General features: G+C 44.0%; 1 protein-coding gene across 2 annotated transcripts in view; it reads right to left on the reverse strand.

Annotated features, from left to right (window-relative positions):
* Positions 1-219: 219 nt before the first annotated feature.
* Positions 220-24,351, reverse strand: part of LOC147892521 (FAD-binding protein) — a 34,945-nt gene continuing 10,813 nt past the window's right edge. The window contains exons 3-7 of one of the 2 annotated variants that reach the window (XM_087387464.1): positions 22,932-23,072; positions 22,655-22,696; positions 22,374-22,510; positions 862-966; positions 220-715 (exon numbers count right to left, since the gene is read on the reverse strand). In XM_087387464.1, the coding sequence (XP_087243590.1) occupies positions 584-715; positions 862-966; positions 22,374-22,510; positions 22,655-22,696; positions 22,932-23,072 (557 nt within the window). In that variant the 3' untranslated portion in view covers positions 220-583. The remainder of the gene's footprint in view (positions 716-861; positions 967-22,373; positions 22,511-22,654; positions 22,697-22,931; positions 23,073-24,351) is intronic. The other variant, XM_087387465.1, reaches the window with a different exon arrangement.

A 24,351-nucleotide genomic window follows, 5' to 3' on the forward strand; every position in this document is an offset into this window, starting at 1 on the left:
AACAAGCTAGGAACACAAATTCGTTTTGAGAAAATTGTGAGAACAGACTTGCAACATAGTACATATTTGAAAATTGCCTCTTATACCCAGTCGTAACATACAAGGCAAACAAGAGTTACCTAAATGCTTTCATATTTATACTTTTGAATGGTGTAGAAAAGAGCAAATATTAAAGCGATATACACATAACTCTGGCAATGCAAGTAAAACCCTGCTTCCCATTCATACCAATTAAATACACAGTTTATGTCAACCAGGATTCTTCAATCAATGTTTCAAGAAAAGTACATGAACAGCAACCACTACAAATTTGAAACTGATACAGAGCTTGAAGCATCAAGCTGTTTGAAGGCTCTATCACTACGCGACAAGGAAGGGCTGCAGAGCTTGTGCAATAAACAATCAACCAATGACTGTTCTATGGAAGCATATAAAGTTATTAACAGGAATAAGTGAAACCATGATCTTTCTAGAGAAGCTCTGATCATCAAGCTGCCCAAAGGCTCTGCCATCTATGAAAGGCAGAGGAAGGTGTACAATTCTACTTAAAGAATAAAGACCAGATAGTGCACCAACTCAAATTTTATCCACCGATCCAACTTAGAGCTTCATGTAGCAATCTTTCATCAACAAAGGGACGAAGAGACCACATCTGAGTGTAAGTTTGCAATCGTTCAGAATCTGTATCAAGTCCCAGATCTGCAACAACCATTTCCTTACAGTCCCAGAATAAGAAAATGATGTCAGAAATCAGCAAACTCAAGCAAGCTATGGCATCAACTCTACAGCACAAAATCAGATACAAATGTCAACTTCCATCTTTCAAGATACAGAAACTAAAAAATGAATATAGCTTGTAACCTGCATTTGGAGGTCTTTTTCCAACATACTCAAGATAACAGACATGATTATGGCGTGATCTGAAGTCTGCCGCTGTGGAAGGGTAAATCCTTCAGTATTTAGGTCCTGAATAATGCAAAGAAAAAAAAGAAGTCCATGACATTGGATGGGAGAAACATGACCAATCCCAATACACAAAAACATCTTGCAATTTCTTCTAAGCTCAGTCCTACAAAATCTATAGACAGTTTAGTTCATGCAGAAAGATTGACTTGAGATGAAGGAATGAGTATATCCAGCCAGTCAAAAGAGGGAATAATCGCTAAGATGCTTTCTTATTCTGTGAGTCATAAGAGTACATCCAGCCAGTAAACAATCAGAGATGCTTTCTTTTTCTGTGAGTCAAAAGAGATCTTTTGAAAGCTGAATACCAATAATCACTGCAAAAAATGGAAAATATTTATGCTATGGTAGCTTTTAAATTCACATTATTAAGTGGTTGCAAAGAAAGAGATGCAAATGCGACTCCTGTCCACATTGTAGTGATTTCCTTTCCTTCTTTTTTCTCTAAAAGATGGAGCTGTGTGGATGGGGGTTGGGCAAGGGGGGGGCAGCACAGAGGTAACCTGAGAGAGTGAGGTGGGGAAGCAAAGGGGTGGATGGGAACAGTCAAGGGGAGCTTCTAGAACTTCGGCAAGGGGAGGGAGCTTGCAGCTAGTAGGGAGCTCACCAAATCCACCATAGAAAAGTTTGAGCACATGCTGATGTGGTTGATGTCCCTATAAGAATTTAGTTCAGGAAGGATGGCAATCAGTGTGATGTCATTAGCATGCATGAAATCATGATTGTCAACCTTATGGGTGACTATCACAAGGTCAAAACTGCACTCTGTGTTTTCTTTCAGAGGACGACTTTGGGCATGTTCTTGGATTCACAGATATATCTCAAATCCCATTTGAGCTACTCATGACCTTGCTTCGATTAGGGGTACTCATTGTCCATAGCTGTACCCAAGGAAACTTTCTCAACTAGTTCATCCACCACTCTGTTGGACACAGATACTGGGAGGTCTCTCTGTATATGAGCATCCACAATGGGGGCATAAACATCTGCTCTCACAAATATACACACTCACACAAACATGAGCATCCATTTATACAGAGGTCTTTGTACTCAATTTCTGTTAGCACTCCAGAGGGGAAGGAAGACTCAGCTATGACAAAAGGCTACCCATAAAGGAGAAGCCTAGTCAAAAGTAGTCCATATATTCTTTTCTAAAGAGCAGTTCATGAAGTCTCTCTCAAACGAGCATTTGTATGCAAAAAAGCTTTAAAAAGGTAGTTGATAGGGCAAGGCATTGCTCCATACAGAAAGAAATATCACAATATCAGCAAGCCGCAACTTGAACTAAAACTTCAAAAGTGAAATCACTAATATGGCAAAAACGTATATTTAGATGAATCCAAGAAAATGCCCGATCTCATCTTTAGCAAAACAAATACTGCGGCTTTGATCTCATGGTAGTCACCCGCCAAATTGAATACTAGAAACTCCATCGCGCATTGAATATAAACAGATGCTCTCACCCATATGATGTCACATACACACATGTACACACATATCCACATTTTTGTTTTGAGAGATGCCTTTGTTGTGTAGGCACTTAGACCCACCAGACATCTCATGGAGAACTCTGCACATATCCACACAACCACGGAAACATGAGCATTTGTTATACAAACGTCTTCGCACTGAGTTTCCATCAACACTCCAGAGATGAAGGAGATGGCTACTCAAAAAACACTCCACACTCTCTTCATCTGAGCTAAAACTGCATGCACAGCAACACACCACTATAAATAGAAATAATTATCACACTATCAATTGGACCTAAACTTCACAAAGTGAAATTTGTATGTCCACTAATGCAATAGAAAAACATACCTAGGGACAATGCCCAAATTGAGAATTTGAAAGCAAAAGAAAATGCGGTTTCTACATCACGAAAGTGACCCACAAGGTTGAAAACCATAACTTCATCATGCATAGCATGGACTAGCTACTACGACATCCTTAGAAATGTTGAGATATGGTGCCATGTGCACATGAATTAGAGGCAAAGGTATGTGCTAAGGCATGTATTAAAGTAGCCACCCTAGGATGTGGACTACAAGATGTGGAGATGTGGATCAAGGATATCCACAAGGAGAGATGTGGATCAGAGGAACCCACATGTGTTGACTATTCAAAGGACACTCTCTATATAAGAGGCCTATCATGTATTGTTGACATAACACATTGGCAATAGATTGAGTGTTTCATACTTCCTACCTCTCTCCCATGGCTTTCCGTATTTGGTTTGATCCTTTGTGATCTTTATGCTCATTAAGTGATAGATTAGGCTAGTACGATCCGCACTTTGTCATGGTATCAGAGCTCCCTTGCCTTCCGCTGAGGCATTCCAATCCATATGAGAGAGATCGAGAGATTGTGAGCTTGAGTGTTCTCTTTCCTTGAGAGAACTTCATTCATTTCATGTGTGAGACTTCCATTCACTTCCATTGAGTGATAGAATTTCCGTCCATTTGAATAATTTTTCCATTCATTGAGTGTTCATTGAGAGACTTTGAATTCCGCTAAGAGAGAGAGTGAGAGTATTCATAAGTCTTTGAGAGAGATCTTTTAGAGAATTCTCTCCATTCCATTGTTTCTTGCAAGAAAGAGCAAGGTCTCCATCGAGAGAGAGACAGTCCTATGATTATGAGTCTTGTTCCATTCTAGTGATTCAGGAGAAAGATAGGGACTAGGGAGTGTCTTGAAGTTCTTTCTCTTCCGAGTTTTAAGAGAGAGATATCTTAGCCCAGAAGGCAAGCCCTACAACCAAAGCTAATCCAACGGACGGAATCTACTACAAGCACAAGCATAGGTGAGTCCATCTACGGGCATCTACGGAGAAGGGGTACGCCTGCTCTCCAAAGGCTTCGCCTTGGGCACCTCAAATGCAGGACTACCTACGCCTTGACGGCCGCCCAGAGCCTCCATACGACACAGCCGCTCAGCTCCGCAACCTAACTCTACAACGTGGGCTCTCCAAATTCTGTGTACTCATCTACAACTCTGCAACAGCTCCAACGCCATCGACCTCTCCAAACTTCACCGATATGGCTAACAATATTATGCTCTAGCCGAGATAGCATGACCTCGGAAAGATCGGTGGGCATTTTCTCTTAGATGACCAACTTTTGTAATAGTTAATGTGCGTAAATGAAATGGTCAAGAGAAGCAACTGCCAAGGTCCTAGGTGAGGGTGAAATGGCATTGACTAGGTAGTTCTGAGTGCTAAGGCCTAGGTGCACCCAAATGTGCAATAATGCCAAGGGGCAAGTGATTTTAAATGTGCCCCAAGAGAGGGGTAAAAAGGTGCACCAAGTGGAGAGGCTAAAATGATGACATTTGGCAAGGAGAACTATCTAGGGAAATGAGGGTCTCGTAGATAGGCATGAGGAAGAAAAAGGATTAATTATTAGAATACATGTGATCTACGAGAGTAGGCTCGGAGGAAAGAATAGATGCCATCGCCCGTGATCTGTGTCAACAAAGGAATAGAGTTTCTTTCAGTAGAAATAGAGTCTTTGTCAGTTGGTATCAGAGCCGAGGCTATGAAGGAGATGGAAGCAGGATCGTCAAATAACCTCAGCGCCAAATTGACGAACTGACTGGGGGTGCAACGTGGTGACGACGGATAATTGGCCTTCGACAAATTCGGACGGTAGTTACGACGCACGAGGCTTCTATTTCGTGGTTGGAGTTTAGGGGTCACGTAAGGCAGCAGCTGGTAGTAGGCGGAGGAAATATCTGTGGCTGTTTGTCGACGAGCTTGACGAAGATCATCGGAGTTCTCACAGACGTGCGGAAGACGATTCCAGGGTGAGCGCAAAGGTGACGCAAGGATTGAATCAACTGTTCGTGACGTGCGAAGGCCGTACGTGGCGAGACCTGGTGGACGGACATCTTCGGTGAATGTTCTGCGGGGACGACGTGGCGTGGTGTTGACGAGCACTTACGCTCAATTATACAGGCCTTCGGTCGTTCCGCCTCCTATTTTCTCCACGCAGCAATCCGTCGATGCTGGCCGTGTGAACTACCAGTTAACGCTGAGCACCGTTGGCTGTGGATGCTGCTACAAACATTGTGCCCGTAAATTCCACGCACGTGCATACTACGTTTAGGTGGAGGGGAAAAGCGAACCAGAGAGAAATACGACAGGAGTTAATCGACATTTCGAGAAGAAGATTCAGGAAGCATTTTTTTCGATACAGCTTTTACAGCTTTATATATAGTCCTGTTATTCCTGCACTGTGAAAGGAACGTTCAGAGCATTGTATATTTGAGAGTTTAGTGTGCAGGAGAAAGAAAAAAAAAAAACCAGGAAAGCAGAACAAAAAAGAAGTGTATATATATCTTTTATTTGGGTTTTAGAAAAGACTGAAAAAAAAAAAACCATTTTCCATTGTGAAACTATGGAAGCAGAAGGACAGAATTCTAGGGTGAATCCTAGTGAGTCTAGAGCACAGTCTACACAACAGATGTCACATCATACAGCACCTACTTTGATTGGTAGGATTTCGATATTAGAAGATGCTTTACAACAGATTATGAACCAGCAGCTTCAAGTGAATGCTGGTCAGAATGAGATCAGGGAGATGGTACAAGCCTTGTCGGCTAGACCGTCTAGAATTGATAAGGGCAAAGCTCCAGCAGAGCCAGAGCCCAGTATACATTCATTAGAGCGCACAAGGGTCAAAGTGCCTAATATCGCTAATTATAGACCGGAAAAGTACGCTGGTCGGATGACCGAGCGCAGCTCTGATGTGATCGAGGTTTGGTTACACAAGTGGGAAGAAGCCTTCGCCATTTGTGAAATTAGATCTGATCTAAAGAAAATCCGTGAGGCCACACACCTGTTTATTGAGGCAGCGGATAGATGGTGGATAAAGCAACAGAAGGATCAAGTTGCTCCTACCACCTGGGAAGGGTTTAAAGCTGAATTTAAGAAACACTTTCTTCCACCTGATGAAGAATCCCGAGCTTGGGATGCTTATAGAAATCTTCGTCAGAGGAGTCTGTCAGTGGCAGAGTACACTGACAAATTCAGGGAATGTGTCATGAAAATAACAGACCCTCTCCCTATGTCGGTTCAGTTAAAAGACTATATCTATGGACTGAACGACAAGATCAAAATGGAAGTTCAGGCTAAGTATGTGACTACATTAGATGAATCTATTGCAGTAGCCCTGAACTATGAGGATGCTAGAGGCAGATCTGGTGGATTTGTGCAGGCAGGGACTCAGTATGAGTACCCGAAAAAAGGGGGATTTCAGAGGAAATGGACTTCAAAGACAAGTGTCTCGCAGCCAAGTGGCCAAACCAAGCAGGTGAAGCCGGTTGAGGGAACAGTAAAAACAAGTACCACCATTGGGGTGAAAAGGAAAATAACTCCAATGGCAGCCCGGGCTTGGTCAAAGTCCTCGTTGACCCCTGAACAAAAAGAGAAAGCTAGAAAAGAAGAATTGTGCTTCGGCTGCCTTCAGCGACATCAGTGGAAAGATTGTCCACTGAATAAAGACCGTCGCACGGCTAATATGATAATATCTGAATGCGACGTGGAAATGCAAGAGAGTCCCAATGCGGAACATATGCAGATGCAATTGACGAGACCTTCTCAGAGGTTAGTACCTGTGTTGTTAAGTGTGTCTGTTACTAAGTTAGTAAGCGGTGCACCTGATAACATCCTTTCTAAGCCCGCAGCAACGGGGTATACGGTTTTCGATGAGCCCGAGTTGATTAAAATGAAAGGGCAAGTAGCCAGTCATGATGTGATTGTGTTGTTTGACTCAGCGTCAACACACAATGTAATCAACTCAAAGCTTATTAAGAGGCTCAAGTTGAAAACTAGTCCGTCTGACTATGCTTATACGGTCAGGATGGCGGACGGAAGTTCAACTGAAGTATGGGACCAAAGGGTTACCCAGTTGGAACTTCGAATTCGGACTATGTCGAGAAGCTGGACTTTGAATTGACCAGACTTGCTCACGCAGATATAGCCCTAGGCATGGCTTGGCATTTTCGGAAAAATCCAACCATTGATTGGAAGAAGCATATTTACCAGTTCAAGATGAACGGGGTAGAATATGTTTTGCGAGGTGAGAAGGATTTACCTCGAGGACCACTGATTTCAGCCATGGAAATTCGGAGGACTCCGAAAGAGTTTCTGTGTCTGTGTATAGCATCGGTAGAGTCGATTGATGATGCATCGACTAGCACTGAGGCTATCCAAGATGGAAAGATGGCCGGGTTGGCTAAAGAGATATCAGAGAAGTTCTCTCAATGTTTTAGGGATGAACTACCTTATGGGTTACCTCCAGAGCGAAAAGTTCAACATAAGATTGCACTGATCCCGGGGGCAAAACTTGTAAATAGACCTCCCTATAGAATGAGTTTTACTGAAGAAGCGGAGGTGCGTAGACAACTGGAAGAATACCTCAAGTTGGGGCAGATTCAACCAAGCTTCTCACCTTTTGCTTCGCCAGTGATATTAAAGAAGAAAAAGGATGATACGTTTCGCCTCTATATAGATTACAGAGCATTGAATAATATCACTGTTAAGCACAGGTATCCGATGGCTCGGATTGATGATTTGCTAGATGCATTACATGGAGCCGTGATTTTTAGCAAGATAGATCTGTAAACTACTCGGTGCTTTCTATCAATTCAAACAACGGATTTTGCAGAGGCATTTGAATGAGATGATTGCGAGTTGCCAAACACATATACTTGAACTTAAGAGTTTGCAATTAAGCTGGAATTAAGACTTATACAGCTTAAACACAAAGTGACATCATTGGAGAATGCAATATGATTGAGGGGCCAAGACGGCCCCCCCCCCTTATCCAGGCTCACTTTATTCTTGAAAATGGAGATACAAGACCAAGGTGCAATGCACCTTCCAAACTGATGAACTCAGTGAAAACCTAGGACCTAGATACAAGACTCAAGAGCATATGTACAAGGTAGACAACAAAAAGGAGGACTCCAAGCTCAGGTTTCAGCTCTTGGCTTGCCCAATCCACAAGGAAGAAGCCTGCAACAATCACCACTTACATCCAACATTAGAGACAAACACTAGTTTCTAGAAAGATAGTAGAAACAACATGAAATAGTGCTGTAAATGAGATAAACTTGACAGTACAGGCTCCCTTCGTGACTTGGCCCTTTTGTAGATGAAGTCCTTGATGCCTCTGAAGCTACCTTGGGTGAGGAGAGTGTGGAAATGGGGCTGGAATGAGAACAGCTTAGAAAAACAGCCTGTAGGCTAGAGAGAGAAAGCTTTTATGGAGTGATAGCTGTAGAGAGAGAGTGCCTATGCTGATCCCAAGGGAGGAGATGTAAGAGAGGAGCTGCTGCTGTTCCAGAGGTTCACAGAAAGGCAGATTTCTGCAAGGGAAATGGGCTGGAACAGTAGAGAGAGAAATTCTGCAGTAGAGAGAGAAAGACTGCAGCAGGAGAGAGAAAGGGGCTGTGGCTGCTCCAGGCTAGGTGAAGGAGAGAGGATGCTGCTGCTGTTCCAGAAGAGCTGAGAGGGGGCAGATTTTTGTAGAGGAGGGGCTGGAACTGTAGAGAGAGAATGTGCTGTTGTAGAGAGAGAAAGTGCTGCTGAGGTGAGAGAATGGCCTGGGAAGAAGCTGGCTGCACCCAAGGAGCTGGAGAGGTTCTGCTACATCATCTAAAAGGAGGGAGAAGAAAAGTGACGAAATTTTCATGTGTGGAATGAAGGGGAGAGGCCTTCTTTTATAGGCTCAGCCCCCCTCCTAGGCCTAGAGTGGAAGGTGGACACTTGTCCCAGATTTTTGGTGGGCTGCAGTCCCAAAGAGGACAGCCCACCACTTGCCCTAAATCTACCAGATTTGGGGCCAAACACTTGGCCTGCATGCCCTGCCACTTGCCATGCATGCTGCCACATGTGTGGGACAGGTGGACTGACCTGCCAGCTCAGATTCCAAGTGGCAGTCTGCCACGTGTCAGCTGCCACGTCACTCCCAAAAACCCTAAAATTTCAAAGTTGTCAGAATTTAATTCTGATCGCACACACGGGTTCCTAACAGCTTAGACTATCTATTGACGTACTCTAAGGTCATAATTGAGCCATACTGAGCTCATTTGTTTGTCGTCTTATCTTGTATCTCCATTACTCTTGGCATGCTGCCAGGCCCACACCCAAAGCTCAGGGAACATTCTCTTGAATGGTTCCTAGGTCGGTATGCAATCTGTGCATTTGATTGGTCCCATGTTTGGGTACTCAGGTGGGGTGTGGTTTCTAGATGTCCCTCTCAAAGAGAGGCCATCACTCTTGTGGGTCACTAATGCCCATAACCCCAAGCAAGGGGGTCCACCCTCAAATGCTAGACCTAGTCCCCATTGTCCGTAACTGAACAGAAGGAAAACATTTCATTTCTTAATAAGCATACTATTGAAAAACAAAAAGAAATAGTACCAAGCAAGTGGATACATGTTGAAGCAGGATGACAAGATCTTAAGTGTGGCTACCATCAAATCCGGATTAGAGTCGAGGATGTGCATAAAACCGCTTTCAGGAGCAGGTTCAGTCATTATGAGTTTTTGGTAATGCCCTTCGGACTTACCAATGCTCCAACAACCTTCGTCATACTTATGAACGATTTACTACGTCCGTATATCGGAAAGTTCGTAGTACATTTTATTGACGATATCCTAATATTTAGTAAAAGTATTACTGAGCATCGTGAACACTTAAGAGTAGTTTTCAGTACTTTGAGAAAAGCCAGTCTTTATGTAAATAAGAAGAAAACTATACTGTGTATGGTTAGGCTTGAATATTTAGGGTTCATAATTACTCCACAGGGGGTAGAAATGGATCCGAAGAAAGTGGCTGCGATACTAACTTGGCCAATCCCTCAGAGTCTGACCGCGTTGCGATCATTCTTGGGATTTGTCCAGTTTTATAGAAGGCATATCAAAGGATATTCCGAAATAGTATCGCCATTGACTGATCTAACCTCAGATAAAGTACCTTTTATTTGGGGACAGAATCAACAAGAAAGTTTTAACACCATAAAACAAGCTGTGGTCACAGGACCGGTGTTAAAAATAGTTGATCCCCAGAAACCGTTGTTCCTAGAAACCGATGCAAGTGGCATTGCGGTAGGAGCAGTTCTCCTTCAAGAGGGAAGGCCAGTAGCCTTTGAAAGCAAGAAGCTTTCTCCCTCTCAAAGAAATTGGCCAACTCATGAATTGGAGTTGTATGCTGTTATCCATGCTTTGAAAACATGGAGGCATTATCTGTAGGTTCAGAGTTTTATGTGGATGTGGATCATGATACTCTGAAACATTTTTGTAAACAACCTGACTTGAGGGGCCGCCAAGCTAGGTGGGCAGAGCTCATGCAGGAGTTTAATTTAACGACTCGGTACCGAAGAGGAAAAGACAATAAGGTTGCTGATGCGTTGTCTCGCATTATGCACAACCTGAGTTTCACGGTATTAGAGAGTGCTCTAATGACAGAGATAACAGAAACTCAAAAAGTGGACGAGTTTGTCCAGAGCTTGTGGCCTAAAGCTCATGTGTTAAACCCCGGGGAAAATGAAAAGGATGACCTGGCATCCAGAAAAGGCCAAACTTATGCACGATATACCATAAGGGATGGTATGCTAGTTAGAAATGGCAAGGTTGTAGTACCTGGTCAGAATGATCTCAGGCAGAGAGTCATTCGATAGTGCCATGATAGCCCGTGTGCGGGATATCCAGGAGTCGAGAAGACATATGATCTCGTGAAGCGAGATTTTTTTTGGCCAAAGATGAAAAAGCATATTCATGAATATGTGACGGTGTTTCTCGTGTTAGGTAAGCAAGGCCGAGCGGGTGAAGCCACCCGGACTTTTACAGCCTTTGGAAATACCACTAAGTAAGTGGGACAGCATTTCCATGGACTTTATTGTAAGGCTGCCTACGACACAAGGAGGGTATGATTCTATCCTTGTGGTGGTTGATCGTCTGACCAAGATGGCTCACTTCATTCCGACTAGAGAGTCTGTTAGTGCTCCGCAAGTGGCGGATTTGTTCATTAGACATATATTTCGTCTGCATGGATTGCCTAGATCCATAGTGTCAGATCGAGATGTCAGGTTTACCGGTCATTTTTGGACGGCGGTATTTGAGACACTAAGGATTGAGTTGGGAATGAGTAGTGGGGATCATCCTGAGACGGATGGTCAGACGGAGAGAGTCAACCAGACTTTAGAGGATATGCTGAGAGCATATGTGTCATTGAGGCAACATACGTGGGACAAGTGGTTGCCATTGTTCAAGTTTGCCTACAATGAAAGAAAACATTCCTCTACCGGGTTCAGTCCGTTTGAGCTGAACTATGGTTATAGACCAGTCAATCCAAGTATAGTTGGAGTACCTCAGAAAGTGCCTAGTGCCGCGAACTTTGTAGTTCAGATGCGGGAGATGCTAGCACTTGCGAGAGCTAATATCCGCCAGGCTATGGATAGAGCCAAGGTGTATGCGGATGAAAACCGGTCTATAAGAGTATTTAAGGAAGGAGAAAAAGTTTTTCTCAGAGTTCCTTCGCACTCGAAGTCACTGACTTCAGGAGAGTGTGCTAAGTTATCACCTCGATACTGTGGGCCGTGGTTAATTCTAAAGAGAATAGGCAGTGTAGCCTATAAATTAGAATTGCCACAGGGGTGTAAGGTGCACCCGCTTTTTCATGTTTCGCGCTTAAAGAAATTTTTGCATACAGGTGACTCACAAATCGAAGGTGTCGTTTTGTTTCAGGAGATAGAGGATATTGCAAGGCGCAAGCCAACAAGAATCCTGGACCGAGAAACAATGCAAATACGAAATCGGGAGATACCCACGGTGTTGGTTGCATGGCATGGTCAGCCTCTATCAGAAGCTACCTGGAAATCCGTATATCAGTTACGGAGAGTGTTCCCAGATTTCATCATCGAGGACGCTGATGCTTGAAGAGGGAAGGAATGTTATGCTCTAGCCGAGATAGCATGGCCTCGAAAAGATCGGTGGGCATTTTCTCTTAGATGACCAACTTTTGTAATAGTTAATGTGCGTAAATGAAATGGTCAAGAGAAGTAACTGCCAAGGTCATGAAGGAGAGGAAGTGAGTGAGAGCAAGAGGGAGTGAGAGAGTAGGAAGCTTGGAAGCTGAAGACGTAGTTGCAATAGAATAGAGTGAAAAGAGTACAACTCAAAGTGAGAAGGATAAGGTTTTGTCCTAGTGACAAAACCTTAGTAGTCACTAACCATAGTTAGTGAACTAACTGCAGTTAGGGGGAAAAACCTCTAAAAGAGGGAAAAGTGCCCCTAACTAGCTTATTATATTACATTGGTCACTGCTGAATTATATCTATAATTCTAACACCCCCCTGCAGTGCCAATGTCATGTACAAGGCTGATCAATCACCAAACGGATATAAGTTCAGGGCACTGCGAAATGCCTCAAACTTCTCACGTGGTAGCGCTTTGGTGAAAATATCTGCAACGTTGTCATGTGTGGACACAAAGATCATACTGATCTCTCCTGCATGCAACTTCTCTCTGACGTAGTGATAGTGAACCTCAATGTGCTTCGTGCGAGCATGAAACACTGGATTCTTTGCCACTGCAATGGCACTCTGACTATCAGTGAGAATTGGAGAAGGACCCTCCAAAGACAGATGAAGATTAGCAAATAAACGTCTCAGCCAGACACATTCAACTGTTGCTGTGAAAGCTGCCCTGTACTCAGCTTCACATGATGAGGTAGCCACTGTCGATTGTTTCTTGCTCAGCCATGAAATGCAAGATTTACCCAAAAAGAAACAATTGCCACTAGTGGACTGCCTAGTGTCATAATCACCAGCCCAATCTAAATCACTGTAGGCATGCATCTGCAAGTCACCCCCCCTGGGAAATAGTAAGCCAAAAGACTTGGTGCCCTGCAAATAACGGAAGATGCGCTTAACTGCCTGCCAATGCATAGTTTTGGGGCTGTGCATGTACCTGCTCACCTGAGATACTGCAAACTGAATATCAGGCCTAGTATTGCAGAGATATATGAGGCATCCAACAGCTTGACTGTAAAGTGTGGCATCAACTGATTCTCCTGCATCATGCATTGTGAGTTTCAGCCCCGGTTCCATAGGAGTAGATATGGGCTTACACTCTTGCATGTTAAATCTGTCCAAGAGTTTCTGAACATACTTGGACTGAGACATAACGGTGCCACGTCTCTCATGAGAGAATTGGATCCCCAAATAAAAGTGAAGCAGCCCCAAATCTGACATGTCAAAGTTGGTCTGCAAATCAGCTTTGAAATCTGCAATTTTTTCTTCATTGGACCCTGTGAGCAGTAAGTCATCGACATAAAGAAGGATGACTAATATTTCCCCCCCATCCATCTTGATGTAGAGGGTGCTCTCAGTAGGACTATTGTGCAGCCCCTTGCTGGTCAAAAAGGCATGTATTTTGGCATACCATGCACGAGGGGCCTGTTTCAGCCCATATAAAGCTTTATTAAGCTTGCATACTTGAAGTGCATTTGCTGTAATTTCAAAGCCCGGAGGTGGTTTGACATACACCTCTTCCAGCAAGTCCCCATTCAAGAAGGCTGTTTTTATGTCCAACTGATGAACATTCCACTCAAAATGTGCAGCCATTGCAATTACTGATCGGATGGTGGTCATCCGGGATGCAGGAGCAAAAGTCTCCTCATAATCTATGCCCTTTTTCTGAGCATAGCCTTTAGCAACCAGCCTGGCTTTATATCTGTCAATGGAGCCATCTGGCTTCCGTTTGACTTTAAATACCCATCGTGTGCCAATAGCATGTTTACCCTGTGGCAAGTCCACAACATCCCAAGTCTGATTTTTTGCAATGGACTGCAACTCATCGTGCATGGCATTCATCCAATGCACATTACCTTTTGCTTCTTCAAATGTGGCAGGCTCCTCCTCATCAAGGAGAGTACCTGCATATGCTGATTCCATTGAATTAGCACCTTCCATGTGCCTCGCTGCACTGCGAGTCCTGCCAGGTAACGGAGCATCAAGTTTACTCTCCCGGAGAGTCTGTAACAGCCAGTTTGGGACTGTTTTTGCTGCATGTATGTCTGCAATTTCTTGCTGCACCACTTGTTCCACTGCCTGTGGAGGAGGCATGACATCCTGTGGCGGAACTGAAGCAGTTGAAGGTTGCTGTAAATTCTGATTTGGATCAGAAAAATCAGCAGGGGAACCCAAAGCAATGGGTAGCAACCCTTGAAAGACATCTTCTGAAGATGAAGGCATTTGAAAATCAGCCTGAGTGTGAGCTGAATTTTCAGAAAATATCACATCTCTACTTACAATGATTTTGCGTGTAGCAGGATTGTAGAGACGATACCCCTTGCTTTCTGCACTGTATCCAACAAATATGCATTTGATGGCTTTATCTGACAATTTGTGCCTAAATTCAACTGGCACATGTGCATAGGCAAGGCATCCAAAGACTCGGAAGTGATCCACTGAAGGCTTCCTGTCATTCCAGACCTCAAAAGGAGTTTTTGTTTTTAAAGCTTTAGTGGGAGCCCTGTTCAAAATGTAATTGGCACACATCAAACCCTCTAACCAGAATTTATGAGGCATGTGTTTGCTTTTCAGCATACATCTGTCCATCTCCATGAGGGTTCTATTTTTCCTCTCAGCTTTGCCATTTTGCTGAGGGGTCAACCTGACTGTTAGCTGATGCACAATACCCTTTTGCTTGAGGAAAGCATCAAATTCTGCAGATAGGTATTCCCCACCTCTATCCGTGCGTAATGTCTGTATCTTGAGTCCGGTTTCATTTTCAACCATGGCTGAAAAGTGTTTAAACACTGTGAACACTTCAGATTTCTTTTTCAGCCCATAAACCCAAGTAAAATTGGAGTAGTCATCAATAAATGTGACAAAGTAGAGATGACCACCCAATGACGGAGTCCTCATGGGACCACAGACATCACTGTGTATAAGCTGCAATTTGCGAACAGCTTTAACTGAACCATCCTTCTTGAAGGGAAATCTATGCATTTTACCTAAAATGCACCCTTCACAGGCATGTGGAGGAGGTATCTCAAGAGGTGGCAATGCATCAACCATTGAAAATTTCTGAAGTGTCATTAAGCTGTTGTAATGCATGTGGCCATATCTGGCATGCCATAATTCTGCATTTTGCATGGCAACTGTAGGGGTAGAAATTGCCAAAGCATGAGCTGCTCTTTTCTCAAAAATATCAAGCTGAAAAAGCCCACGCAGCAGAGTACCAGATAACATTAAGGCATAATTAGCTTCCCTGTCTCGGACAGCACATTTGTCATCCTCAAAGATGACCTGAAATCCCCCTCTGTTAAGAGTGGACACTGAAAGGAGATTTTTGGTTATGCCAGGCACATATAAGACATCAGAAAGTCTGAAAATTGAGCCATCAATTGCAGTGAGCTCAACTTCTCCTGTGCCACGTACTGAATATGAGGAGTTGTTGGCACAAGTGACTTTCTTACCAACAGGAGGTGGATGCAAGGAAGTAAAAAGACACTTCCTCGAAGTGATGTGCTTGGATGCACCGCTGTCAAAATACCATGTGTTCAATGTTTCATTAACACTGAAAGCAGATGCATCTGTAGAAGAGTCAAAGCTGCAAGTCAAAAATGCATATGCATCATCACTGCAAGAGGCTGTACTATCCCGAGCATCTGGAACAGCCAACCTAGAATGAGAAATGCAAGATAAAAAGGCATAATCTTGACCAACAAAGTTGGCTGCAGCATCCCCACTGTCAGATGCACAAGGTGCTGAATCTGAAACAGCCATTCCTGAGCTGTTTTTCTTTTCTTTTGCAATCCTTTTCCTGCATTCTGCTATGTGATGACCTGGCTTTTTGCAGTAGTGACAAAAACACTTCTTTTTGGGCTTACTTGCATCACTTTTAGCCTTTTTTGAAGGCTGTCCTGACCCACTGGAAGGCTGATTTGCTGTTGTCTTTGCCTGTCCCTTTGTTTTTTATTTAAATTTTGAGAGCATGGCTTGTTCACCTGCACGTGAAGCCAAATTTTTCCTGGTCTGCTCTTCCTGAAGCAGAAGTCCTATCAACTCATGAAAAGTGAGAGGATTTGCACCCCCCCTCAATGATAAATTCAGCGAAGTGTGAAAGCTGAGATAAGACTCAGGAAGAGAATTCAGAGTGGTTGTAATCATCTCTGAATCAGGAATAATTTCATCTATGTTTAACAACTGCTCTCTGAGATCCTGTAGCTTTGTGAGGTGGACTGACATGGAGTCACCCTCCTCCATATGTGTATTGCTCAACTCTCTTTTTAAGAAAGATACTCTGGCATCATTCCGTGCTGCATACATGCTTTCCAAAATATCCCACGCTGCCCTGGAGGTCTTACACGACCGGATATGCGGAATGATTGATCTTTTCACTGAAAGAGAGATGCATGACAAGGCTAAGGCATCTCGTGAATCCCATCTCTTTTGTTCTAGATATTGACTGTAGCTGCACCAACAACTTGTCCTGCAGCTGCACCCTGTGCACGACCTCTTCCACCTCCTTGCTGAGGAGGGGTAGCAGGTGCAATATCTGCTGGTCGGATTTCATCCCCATTGACATAATCCCATAAATTGCAAGAAATCAGAATATTACGTACCATGAAACTCCAGAGGGAGTAGTTGGTACCATCCAACTTGTCTTCCTGTGAAAGACCACCGAACTGGAACTCATTCTGATTTTGATGGGCCATATCTGAGAAAGAGATTGAAGCAGATACTAAGCTGAATTCCCTTACTGGGAATAAAATGCACAACTCCCAAAAACACAGCCAAGCACGGGCTGTATATGCAACTTAGATTTCTGTACTTGACCTGTCAGAAATCTGTCCAAGCGTCAAACACTCTCCAAAACCTGCCAAAAGTGTTCCAAACACTCCAAGAAAGGCAGTATGTACTGAATACTCCAAAAAATGCTCTCCCAACACAAAAGCCCCAATTTGTGGCTAGAAATTGCAGCCAGAAAGGGGTAAAAATGCTAAAAGCCCCAAATCTGCAATTTTAAAACAAAAGCCCCAAATTTCAGACTATATCTCCAATTTTGCTCCAGATGTAGCTCCAAAATTGCACAATGCTTGCAATGGCTGTAATATCAAAATGCCCCAATTGTACTCGCAGAATACTAAGCCAAACAATGGCTGTCTGCACAATTTGTCTGTCAAAAAACACCTGCTGGTTCTTTTCGAAACAAAGCAGCTACCTGTTGTACTGAAGCGGATTCAGTACGGACAGTGAGAACAGTACGGAAATGCCGTACAGTTTGTACGGCACTGTACGGCTGGCACTGTACGACGACAGGTACGGATACTGTACGACATGTACTGTACGGTTGCGATGTACGGCGGTCGATGTACGGACACCTCTTCCGAAGTGTACGGCGCTGGTACGAATCTGTACGACGACACTGTACGGATCTGTATGGCGGTCGTCGTACGGATCTGTATGGCGAAACTGTACGGTGAGCACGTCTGTACGGCCGACGATGAGAAGATCTGTACGGCAACGTGCGTCAGGATTCCGTATAGTCGTACGGACTGTACGGACAGATTGGAGCGGGCTAGAGCTGGAGGCAAGCATTGGAACTGAAGGGAGCAAGGAGCTCAAAGCTCTTGGACCTGCTCTGATACCAAATGAAGGAGAGGGAGTGAGTGAGAGCAAGAGGGAGTGAGAGAGTAGGAAGCTTGGAAGCTGAAGACGTAGTTGCAATAGAATAGAGTGAAAAGAGTACAACTCAAAGTGAGAAGGATAAGGTTTTGTCCTAGTGACAAAACCTTAGTAGTCACTAACCATAGTTAGTGAACTAACTGCAGTTAGGGGGAAAAACCTCTAAAAGAGGGAAAAGTGCCCCTAACTAGCTTATTATATTACATTGGTCACTGCTGAATTATATCTATAATTCTAACAGGTCCTAGGTGAGGGTGAAATGGCATTGACTAGGTAGTTCTGAGTGCTAAGGCCTAGGTGCACCTAAATGTACAATAATGCCAAGGGGCAAGTGATTTTAAATGTGCCCCAAGAGAGGGGTAAAAAGGTGCACCAAGTGGAGAGGCTAAAATGATGACATTTGGCAAGAGAACTATCTAGGGAAATGAGGGTCTCGTAGATAGGCATGAGGAAGAAAAAGGATTAATTATTAGAATACATGTGATCTACGAGAGTAGGCTGGGAGGAAAGAATAGATGCCATCGCCCGTGATCTGTGTCAACAAAGGAATAGAGTTTCTTTCAGTAGAAATAGAGTCTTTGTCAAACGACCGGCTGCTCCAACGCTCACAGCCACTGACTGGTAACTCAGAGCAAACGGGCTCCCGTCTCCACAGCCACTGACTCTAGCAACGCCAACACAAAGCTTCAACAGCAACCGTGCGACCAAACAACCCAGTGCTTCCCACAAACTGCAACACCCGCAACTCATAGCGCCTCCATAACGGTTCACAAGACTCGCCGTCCGGATTGTAGCGCTAGCTCTCAAGTCTTAGACGACAGCCGTGACACAGAAGCCTCCAACCTCTAGATCTACCTACAGCTCGTAGCTCTCAGCGCCTCGACCCAATGAGCGGTTCTTCAAAGGCATACGCCCTCAACGGCCAACCTCTACAACGTAAGAATCCACGACTCCAGAGCTTTGTGTGACGTTGAAAAACGGCGCATTCACTTTGCAACAAACCTCACCGACGGAATGGCAACAGTTTAAAGCTTCAGAGTTTTTTGCAAAGTTCTCCTAAGGTTCACCACAATTTGACACGTGGCAAGATAGGCTTTTAACCTGGGTTAGCTCAAAGAAACCCTGGGTTAGAATGGTTTAGTCAATACTCTAGTCTATGCCACGTGGCAGATAAGATTGGATGTGGTTAAGTTAAACCATGGTTAAGGCTTATGGTCAGGGGTAGGATTAGTTAAGTGCCACCTAAGCACACAGCTTCTTGCCAAGCATAGTTTGCAAGTAACATGTAAATCCCTATGCCACATCATCAAGGCTCTCTCTTCTTCACAAAAGCTTCGACAAGCCGTAACGTGCAATCCAAGAGGAATTTGGACACGCTCCAAAAAGGAAAAGTGATCGTCTTTTCGAGCTCTATGCGCTTGTCAGATCAAAATCATTGTTAGCAATTAGACACTGCCAATATTGAAAGAAATCAATTGGTAAGACCTTTGCGACAAATGTTAAAGCAAAGCATGAATGCACACATCGATGTCATAAGCATGCCAGAAGTGCATGAGATGACCATAGCACAGAAAATGGCATCCACACATAAAGCATCATGCATCAAGCTACATCAAGCAAAGAAGACAACGACATCGATAACATGTATTAAGAAGCAAAAACCTTGCCACCTTCAGCCCATATGTTTGTAATCAAACCTGACCACCTGAGAGTAGCTATGAAAGCATCCAGGGGAAGTATTGACATGTAAAAACCACATTTGACCACCTTATGTAGCAATGTATGCACTAAGGGAAGGTGATGGATTTGTAACTCACATCTGACCACCTTGCAGTAGCCAATGGATCATGGCACCAAGGGAAGGAGTTGAGATATGGTGCCATGTGCACATGAATTAGAGGCAAAGGTATGTGCTAAGGCATGTATTAAAGTAGCCACCCTAGGATGTGGACTACAAGATGTGGAGATGTGGATCAAGGATATCCACAAGAAGAGATGTGGATCAGAGGAACCCACATGTGTTGACTATTCAAAGGACACTCTCTATATAAGAGGCCTATCATGTATTGTTGGAGCCCCCAGTCTGGCCGACCAGACTCACAGACTGGGTTGACCCAGTCTGTGCATTCAATGCACTGTACCACTGACCAGTACTGCAGAGCAGTGCAGAGCAGTACACTGCCAACCAGTGCAGACTATAAATAGGCCCTCTACATGCACCTACTTATGCCCTGTTCAGGCCCTGCACCAGCTTATGGACTTGTCCTAATTCAGGGCCTTTGGCTGGGCCTGTTTCAGCCCCACAGCATGCCCTTGTTGTAGGCATATAGGCAGCCCTGTGTGCTGACCAGGGTGGCTCACATGGCTACCCCAAAATTAACCTGAGAATGACAACAGTGTGCTGCCCATGTGATGGCCTGCTTGCAGGCCCACATGGCAGCTCCATTCAATCCAAGGTAATACCATATCTTAGGTACAATATGTACAACATGAGTACCAGAACGTGCAACGTATGGAAAAAAAATTTTATGTACATCAAGTATAAGCCCTTTGTAAATATATACATCAGGTATAATCCCTTTGTAGATATGTAAGGAGGGGGGGAGATATAGGGAGGCATAGAGAAAGAAAGGAAGAAAGAAAGTTTATTAAAGTCTTCGGAAGACCGATGGGTCTATGAGACTGTGAAAATCCTGATACAACGAGCTGTGGTAGTGGAGCTACAAAACGAGCGTCCATACCAATGCAAAATGCAAAATGCAACAAATGCAAAAAATGCAGAATGGCAATACTAAGTCCTAAGTACAACATAGTCATGTCGATGGTCGACTATATATCAATCTCAGCATCATCATCAATATCATCATCATCCCCAACAATAGCAAGATATCAAGATGGATGAGGCAGTGGAGGCATGAAGTCGGCGATAGAGTGCTGTCGGCCACTCAGAGGTGCGGTCCTGGCACGTCTCCTAGTCGTAGCTCTGCGTCTAACCAGGGCTACTGTGACCCCCGTCGGTCGGGCTCCGACTCTAAACAAGGAGTCGATGTCTCCAAGTGTGATCTGTGTGTCGACCCTCTGTCTAAGCTGTCGGGTCACGGGCTCCGGGTCACGGTCATGTCGAGGCCTCGTCTCGTTGGGATCCATGTGATCTAGCTGAAAGAACTCCGTGATAGAGCTCTGAGAGGGATCAACTGAGAAAGAAGTCTGCTCCTGTCTCCGTGCTCGGAGTATCTTCTCGTGTCTAAGTGCCTCATGAATGAAACCTGCCAAACACCGTTGGTCTGGGTAGGAGAGGAAATGGGCTAAAATCCCATAACTATCTCTGAAGAGGCAGTGGAAACGTCCTCGGATCTCATAGTACACAGGACACCTGCGAATGAAATGCTCCTCTGTCTCAACCTCCTGTATGTCACATAGTGTGCATATGCGCCGCTCCCTGGGTAGTCGCTCTGCTCTACCACTCTCGATGCGAAGTCTGTGTAAAGAGACCCGGAACTGCCCAAGAGAGATCCTCATCGAGTGGGGTAGGTGAATCTGTGTGTATCCTTGTGGGTCAATGAAACCCTCCGCTGTGATATAGAAGAAGTGATCTCTGTAGAAGCTAAGCTTCACTGGGAGTTCACTCGGTTCCAACCAGGTCCGAAGGGAGAGGGAGAGGGAGAGGGAGAGGGACAATGCACTAGTGACTATACAGTCCATAGAATACAATGATCAACCACAGTCAACAATCAAGCAGACTATACCATAGTCGACTATTGATGTACATACATCATACATGGAGCTACATAAAAATAATACACAGAGATTCAGCTTGAAACTAAAAGCTCAAAGTAGGAACCAATTATTAGATCGAGATTGTAAAACATACTCGAGCAACGAGTCATGGCTCGGAGGCTACCGTGTATGGGGCTGTGTGAATCATGGGAATGACTACAGCTTGGAAGGAGGATGTGTAGAGGGGACTGTGGAGGCTGAAGGAAGGGCTAACAACCAGCCTTGAGATGGGATAAGAAGGAAGGAGATGTCGAATTACACAAACAAGTGCCAAATTGATTTAAAGCACAACTTTTGGGTGGTACATTTAATAATTACAGGTATACATTTAACGGAAGGGGGACACATCTAAACAGCGCCCCTTTTAAAACTACATCTAACTAAGCCAAAACTAGACCAATTGTGACAGCAGCCACACCCTTGTGCACAAGGAAAATCTCATCCCAATTTGCATGGTGAAGAATGGGCATCATTACAAGCCTCGCCATACAAACGTGTAGTTTGTTACTTATTAATACGGATCATCTGGATACATCCATCCTTAGCCCTAAATCCTGTTCATCTGGGGTTATACCATAGTTGTTTCAGCCATCCTTAACTTCAACGGTTGATACACTCCATGCCCAAGTGAATACGTCACTAGTCTAGGTACAAGTTAACAAGGATATGGTGTTGACTAGCATAGAGCGGGTCTCTGATCATAGACACCTCATACTTTTTCAGATCCAAATGCAGTTTTTTATTTGTGGATTAAGACATTTTCTCAAAAAACATTTGAAGTATCTGATGTAACGGTGCTGATTTTCATGTAAATTTTTGTACAATATCAACTGGAACATTGCTTTTGAAATACTAACACTAGAAACTTAAACTGTCATCTTTCTTCTAAAGATAGAAATGTCTTCACAATGAGCTAAGAAAAGGGAAAACCTTTCCCACACCACAGTCACTTTGGTCCACTGATGAAGTCTCCAAATTGGCTTTGCCGACCATAAGGTCCAAATCGCTATGCATCAGACAAGTCACCTTCTCAACTATGTGTTGGAGCTCTTCTATAGATTCTTGTGCTGTTTCCAAAAATACGCAACATTCAGCTTCTCAAAAATTCCCACATCTACCAATTATTGACCCACACAGAAATGAAATTTTTGAAAAGAGGAGATTTAAAAAGCATTGTAAAATGGTGAAATCACAAGCCCTAATTGACTTACCCTGTTCAATGTGACATTGGAGATCCCTAATAAAGATGTCCACTGTTTGGAAATAAACAAGGATCTCAATATTAGTGCATATAAAATATATCCAGCAATATCTTTCTCTAGTGGAATACTCAAGCCTAAAAGATGTAAAGCAAAAAAGGATGCTTCTCTATAAAAGAAGATTGACTTCTTCCTTAGGAGAGTCCCAAGCAAAAGAGGCAATAGTTTAGTTAAAGAGCAGTTTGCAAATGAAACAAACAATGACTAGGCAAGTAATCAATAAACTCACTGTTAGCAGCGATTTGTTGATCTACATGTACATGATGGCACCCGGATTCTTTGTACTTTGCAACCCTTGAGCTAAGATTGCTTTCAAGTATATCAGCGACTACGCTTGATGACTCATGTAACGGCGGTCTCCTAAACCTTTCTGAAAAGGAAAGATCAATTATGAGTATTCCAGTATATTTATCAGCTCAACAAGAAATCAAAATAAATGCATGAGTTTTGTGGTTACCATTCTCTTAACTGGAAATAGTACTAGGTTTTTAAAAGGCATTTCCTATTGGTTACCTAGATTGGACACTGCCCCACCTTGAAGCCCCCATATGAGGAGGACAAGGGGGCAGGATCATGCTGAAGGTATGGGTGTAAGAGAGGCTGCCATGTGGACAGATCATAATGAAGCCACATGGGCAGATGTAGAAAAAGAAGCAGCTCCATTTTGCCTGCCATGTGAGCAGCGGCATAAACTCGATCATGGGCTGCATGCAGTGCTCAGCATGGAGGGCTGGGTGAGCATGACGATGAAGGGAGCCATAGAGGCTGGAAGTGGAACTGGCCCTGGAATTGGGGACTGGTAGAGAGGCCAGCAAAGGGCCAAAGGAGGGCCTTATATAGGCCCATCCTGGTTGGCCTACAAAGGACAGGTCAGCCAGGTTCATAACCAGGTTGGTGGGGCCTTGGAGTGGTGGCTGACTGAGCAGGCTGGTCGGCCAGATCTGCCATATGGTCAGGTTAGTCAGGGCTAGTTCGGACACCAGTAAGTCGAGAGGCAGACCAGCCCCTCCCCTGTAAAAGGGGCCAATTCCCCTCAAGAAACTGGCAAGCCAATGCAGCTCGGCAAGGAGAATGCAGCAGACCAGAAGAAGAAAGATTTGGAGCAGAACACTCTAGCAGCGAGCTGCAGGTGTATGCCTATTGGACGGTGCAAAGTTTGCAGCATTTTGGACTATTTTTTGGTAGAATACGTACATGGTGTTTTTAGCTTTCTGTTTGCTGTACATAAAGTATATGCTTGGTGTTTACTTATGCATGCATCATCTATGTGTGACCCTAGAGGTTGCTTAAGTTTGGGAATCCTTTCAGTTAGAGTTTAGGCTAGCAAAAGGGGTGCTTGAGTTTGAGAAAGCCTTCCACTAAACATTGCTAGCGAAAAGCTAGATCCTGTATTCTAATGTGGTATCAGATCCATGTCTGGTACATGCCTAGGTGGTATCAAAGCCAAGGAGGTGAAAAACCTTGGTTATCAAGCCTAGATAAAAGTGGCATCAGTGTTCACCTTTGACAACTGCAAGAGGAAGGCAACTTCTCATTAGCCAGATGTAAGTTTGAATTTTTTTCAAAGTCATTCTCATTGTACGAAAATTGCTTCTCGAATGCTGATCCCAAACTTTAGTGAGGCAGGGGTGTTGGGATGGGGACCAACT

This window comes from Dipteris shenzhenensis, chromosome 16 (assembly GCF_047967505.1).
Source record: "Dipteris shenzhenensis isolate YYH24624 ecotype China chromosome 16, Dip_SZ_1.0, whole genome shotgun sequence".
NCBI lineage: Eukaryota > Viridiplantae > Streptophyta > Polypodiopsida > Gleicheniales > Dipteridaceae > Dipteris > Dipteris shenzhenensis.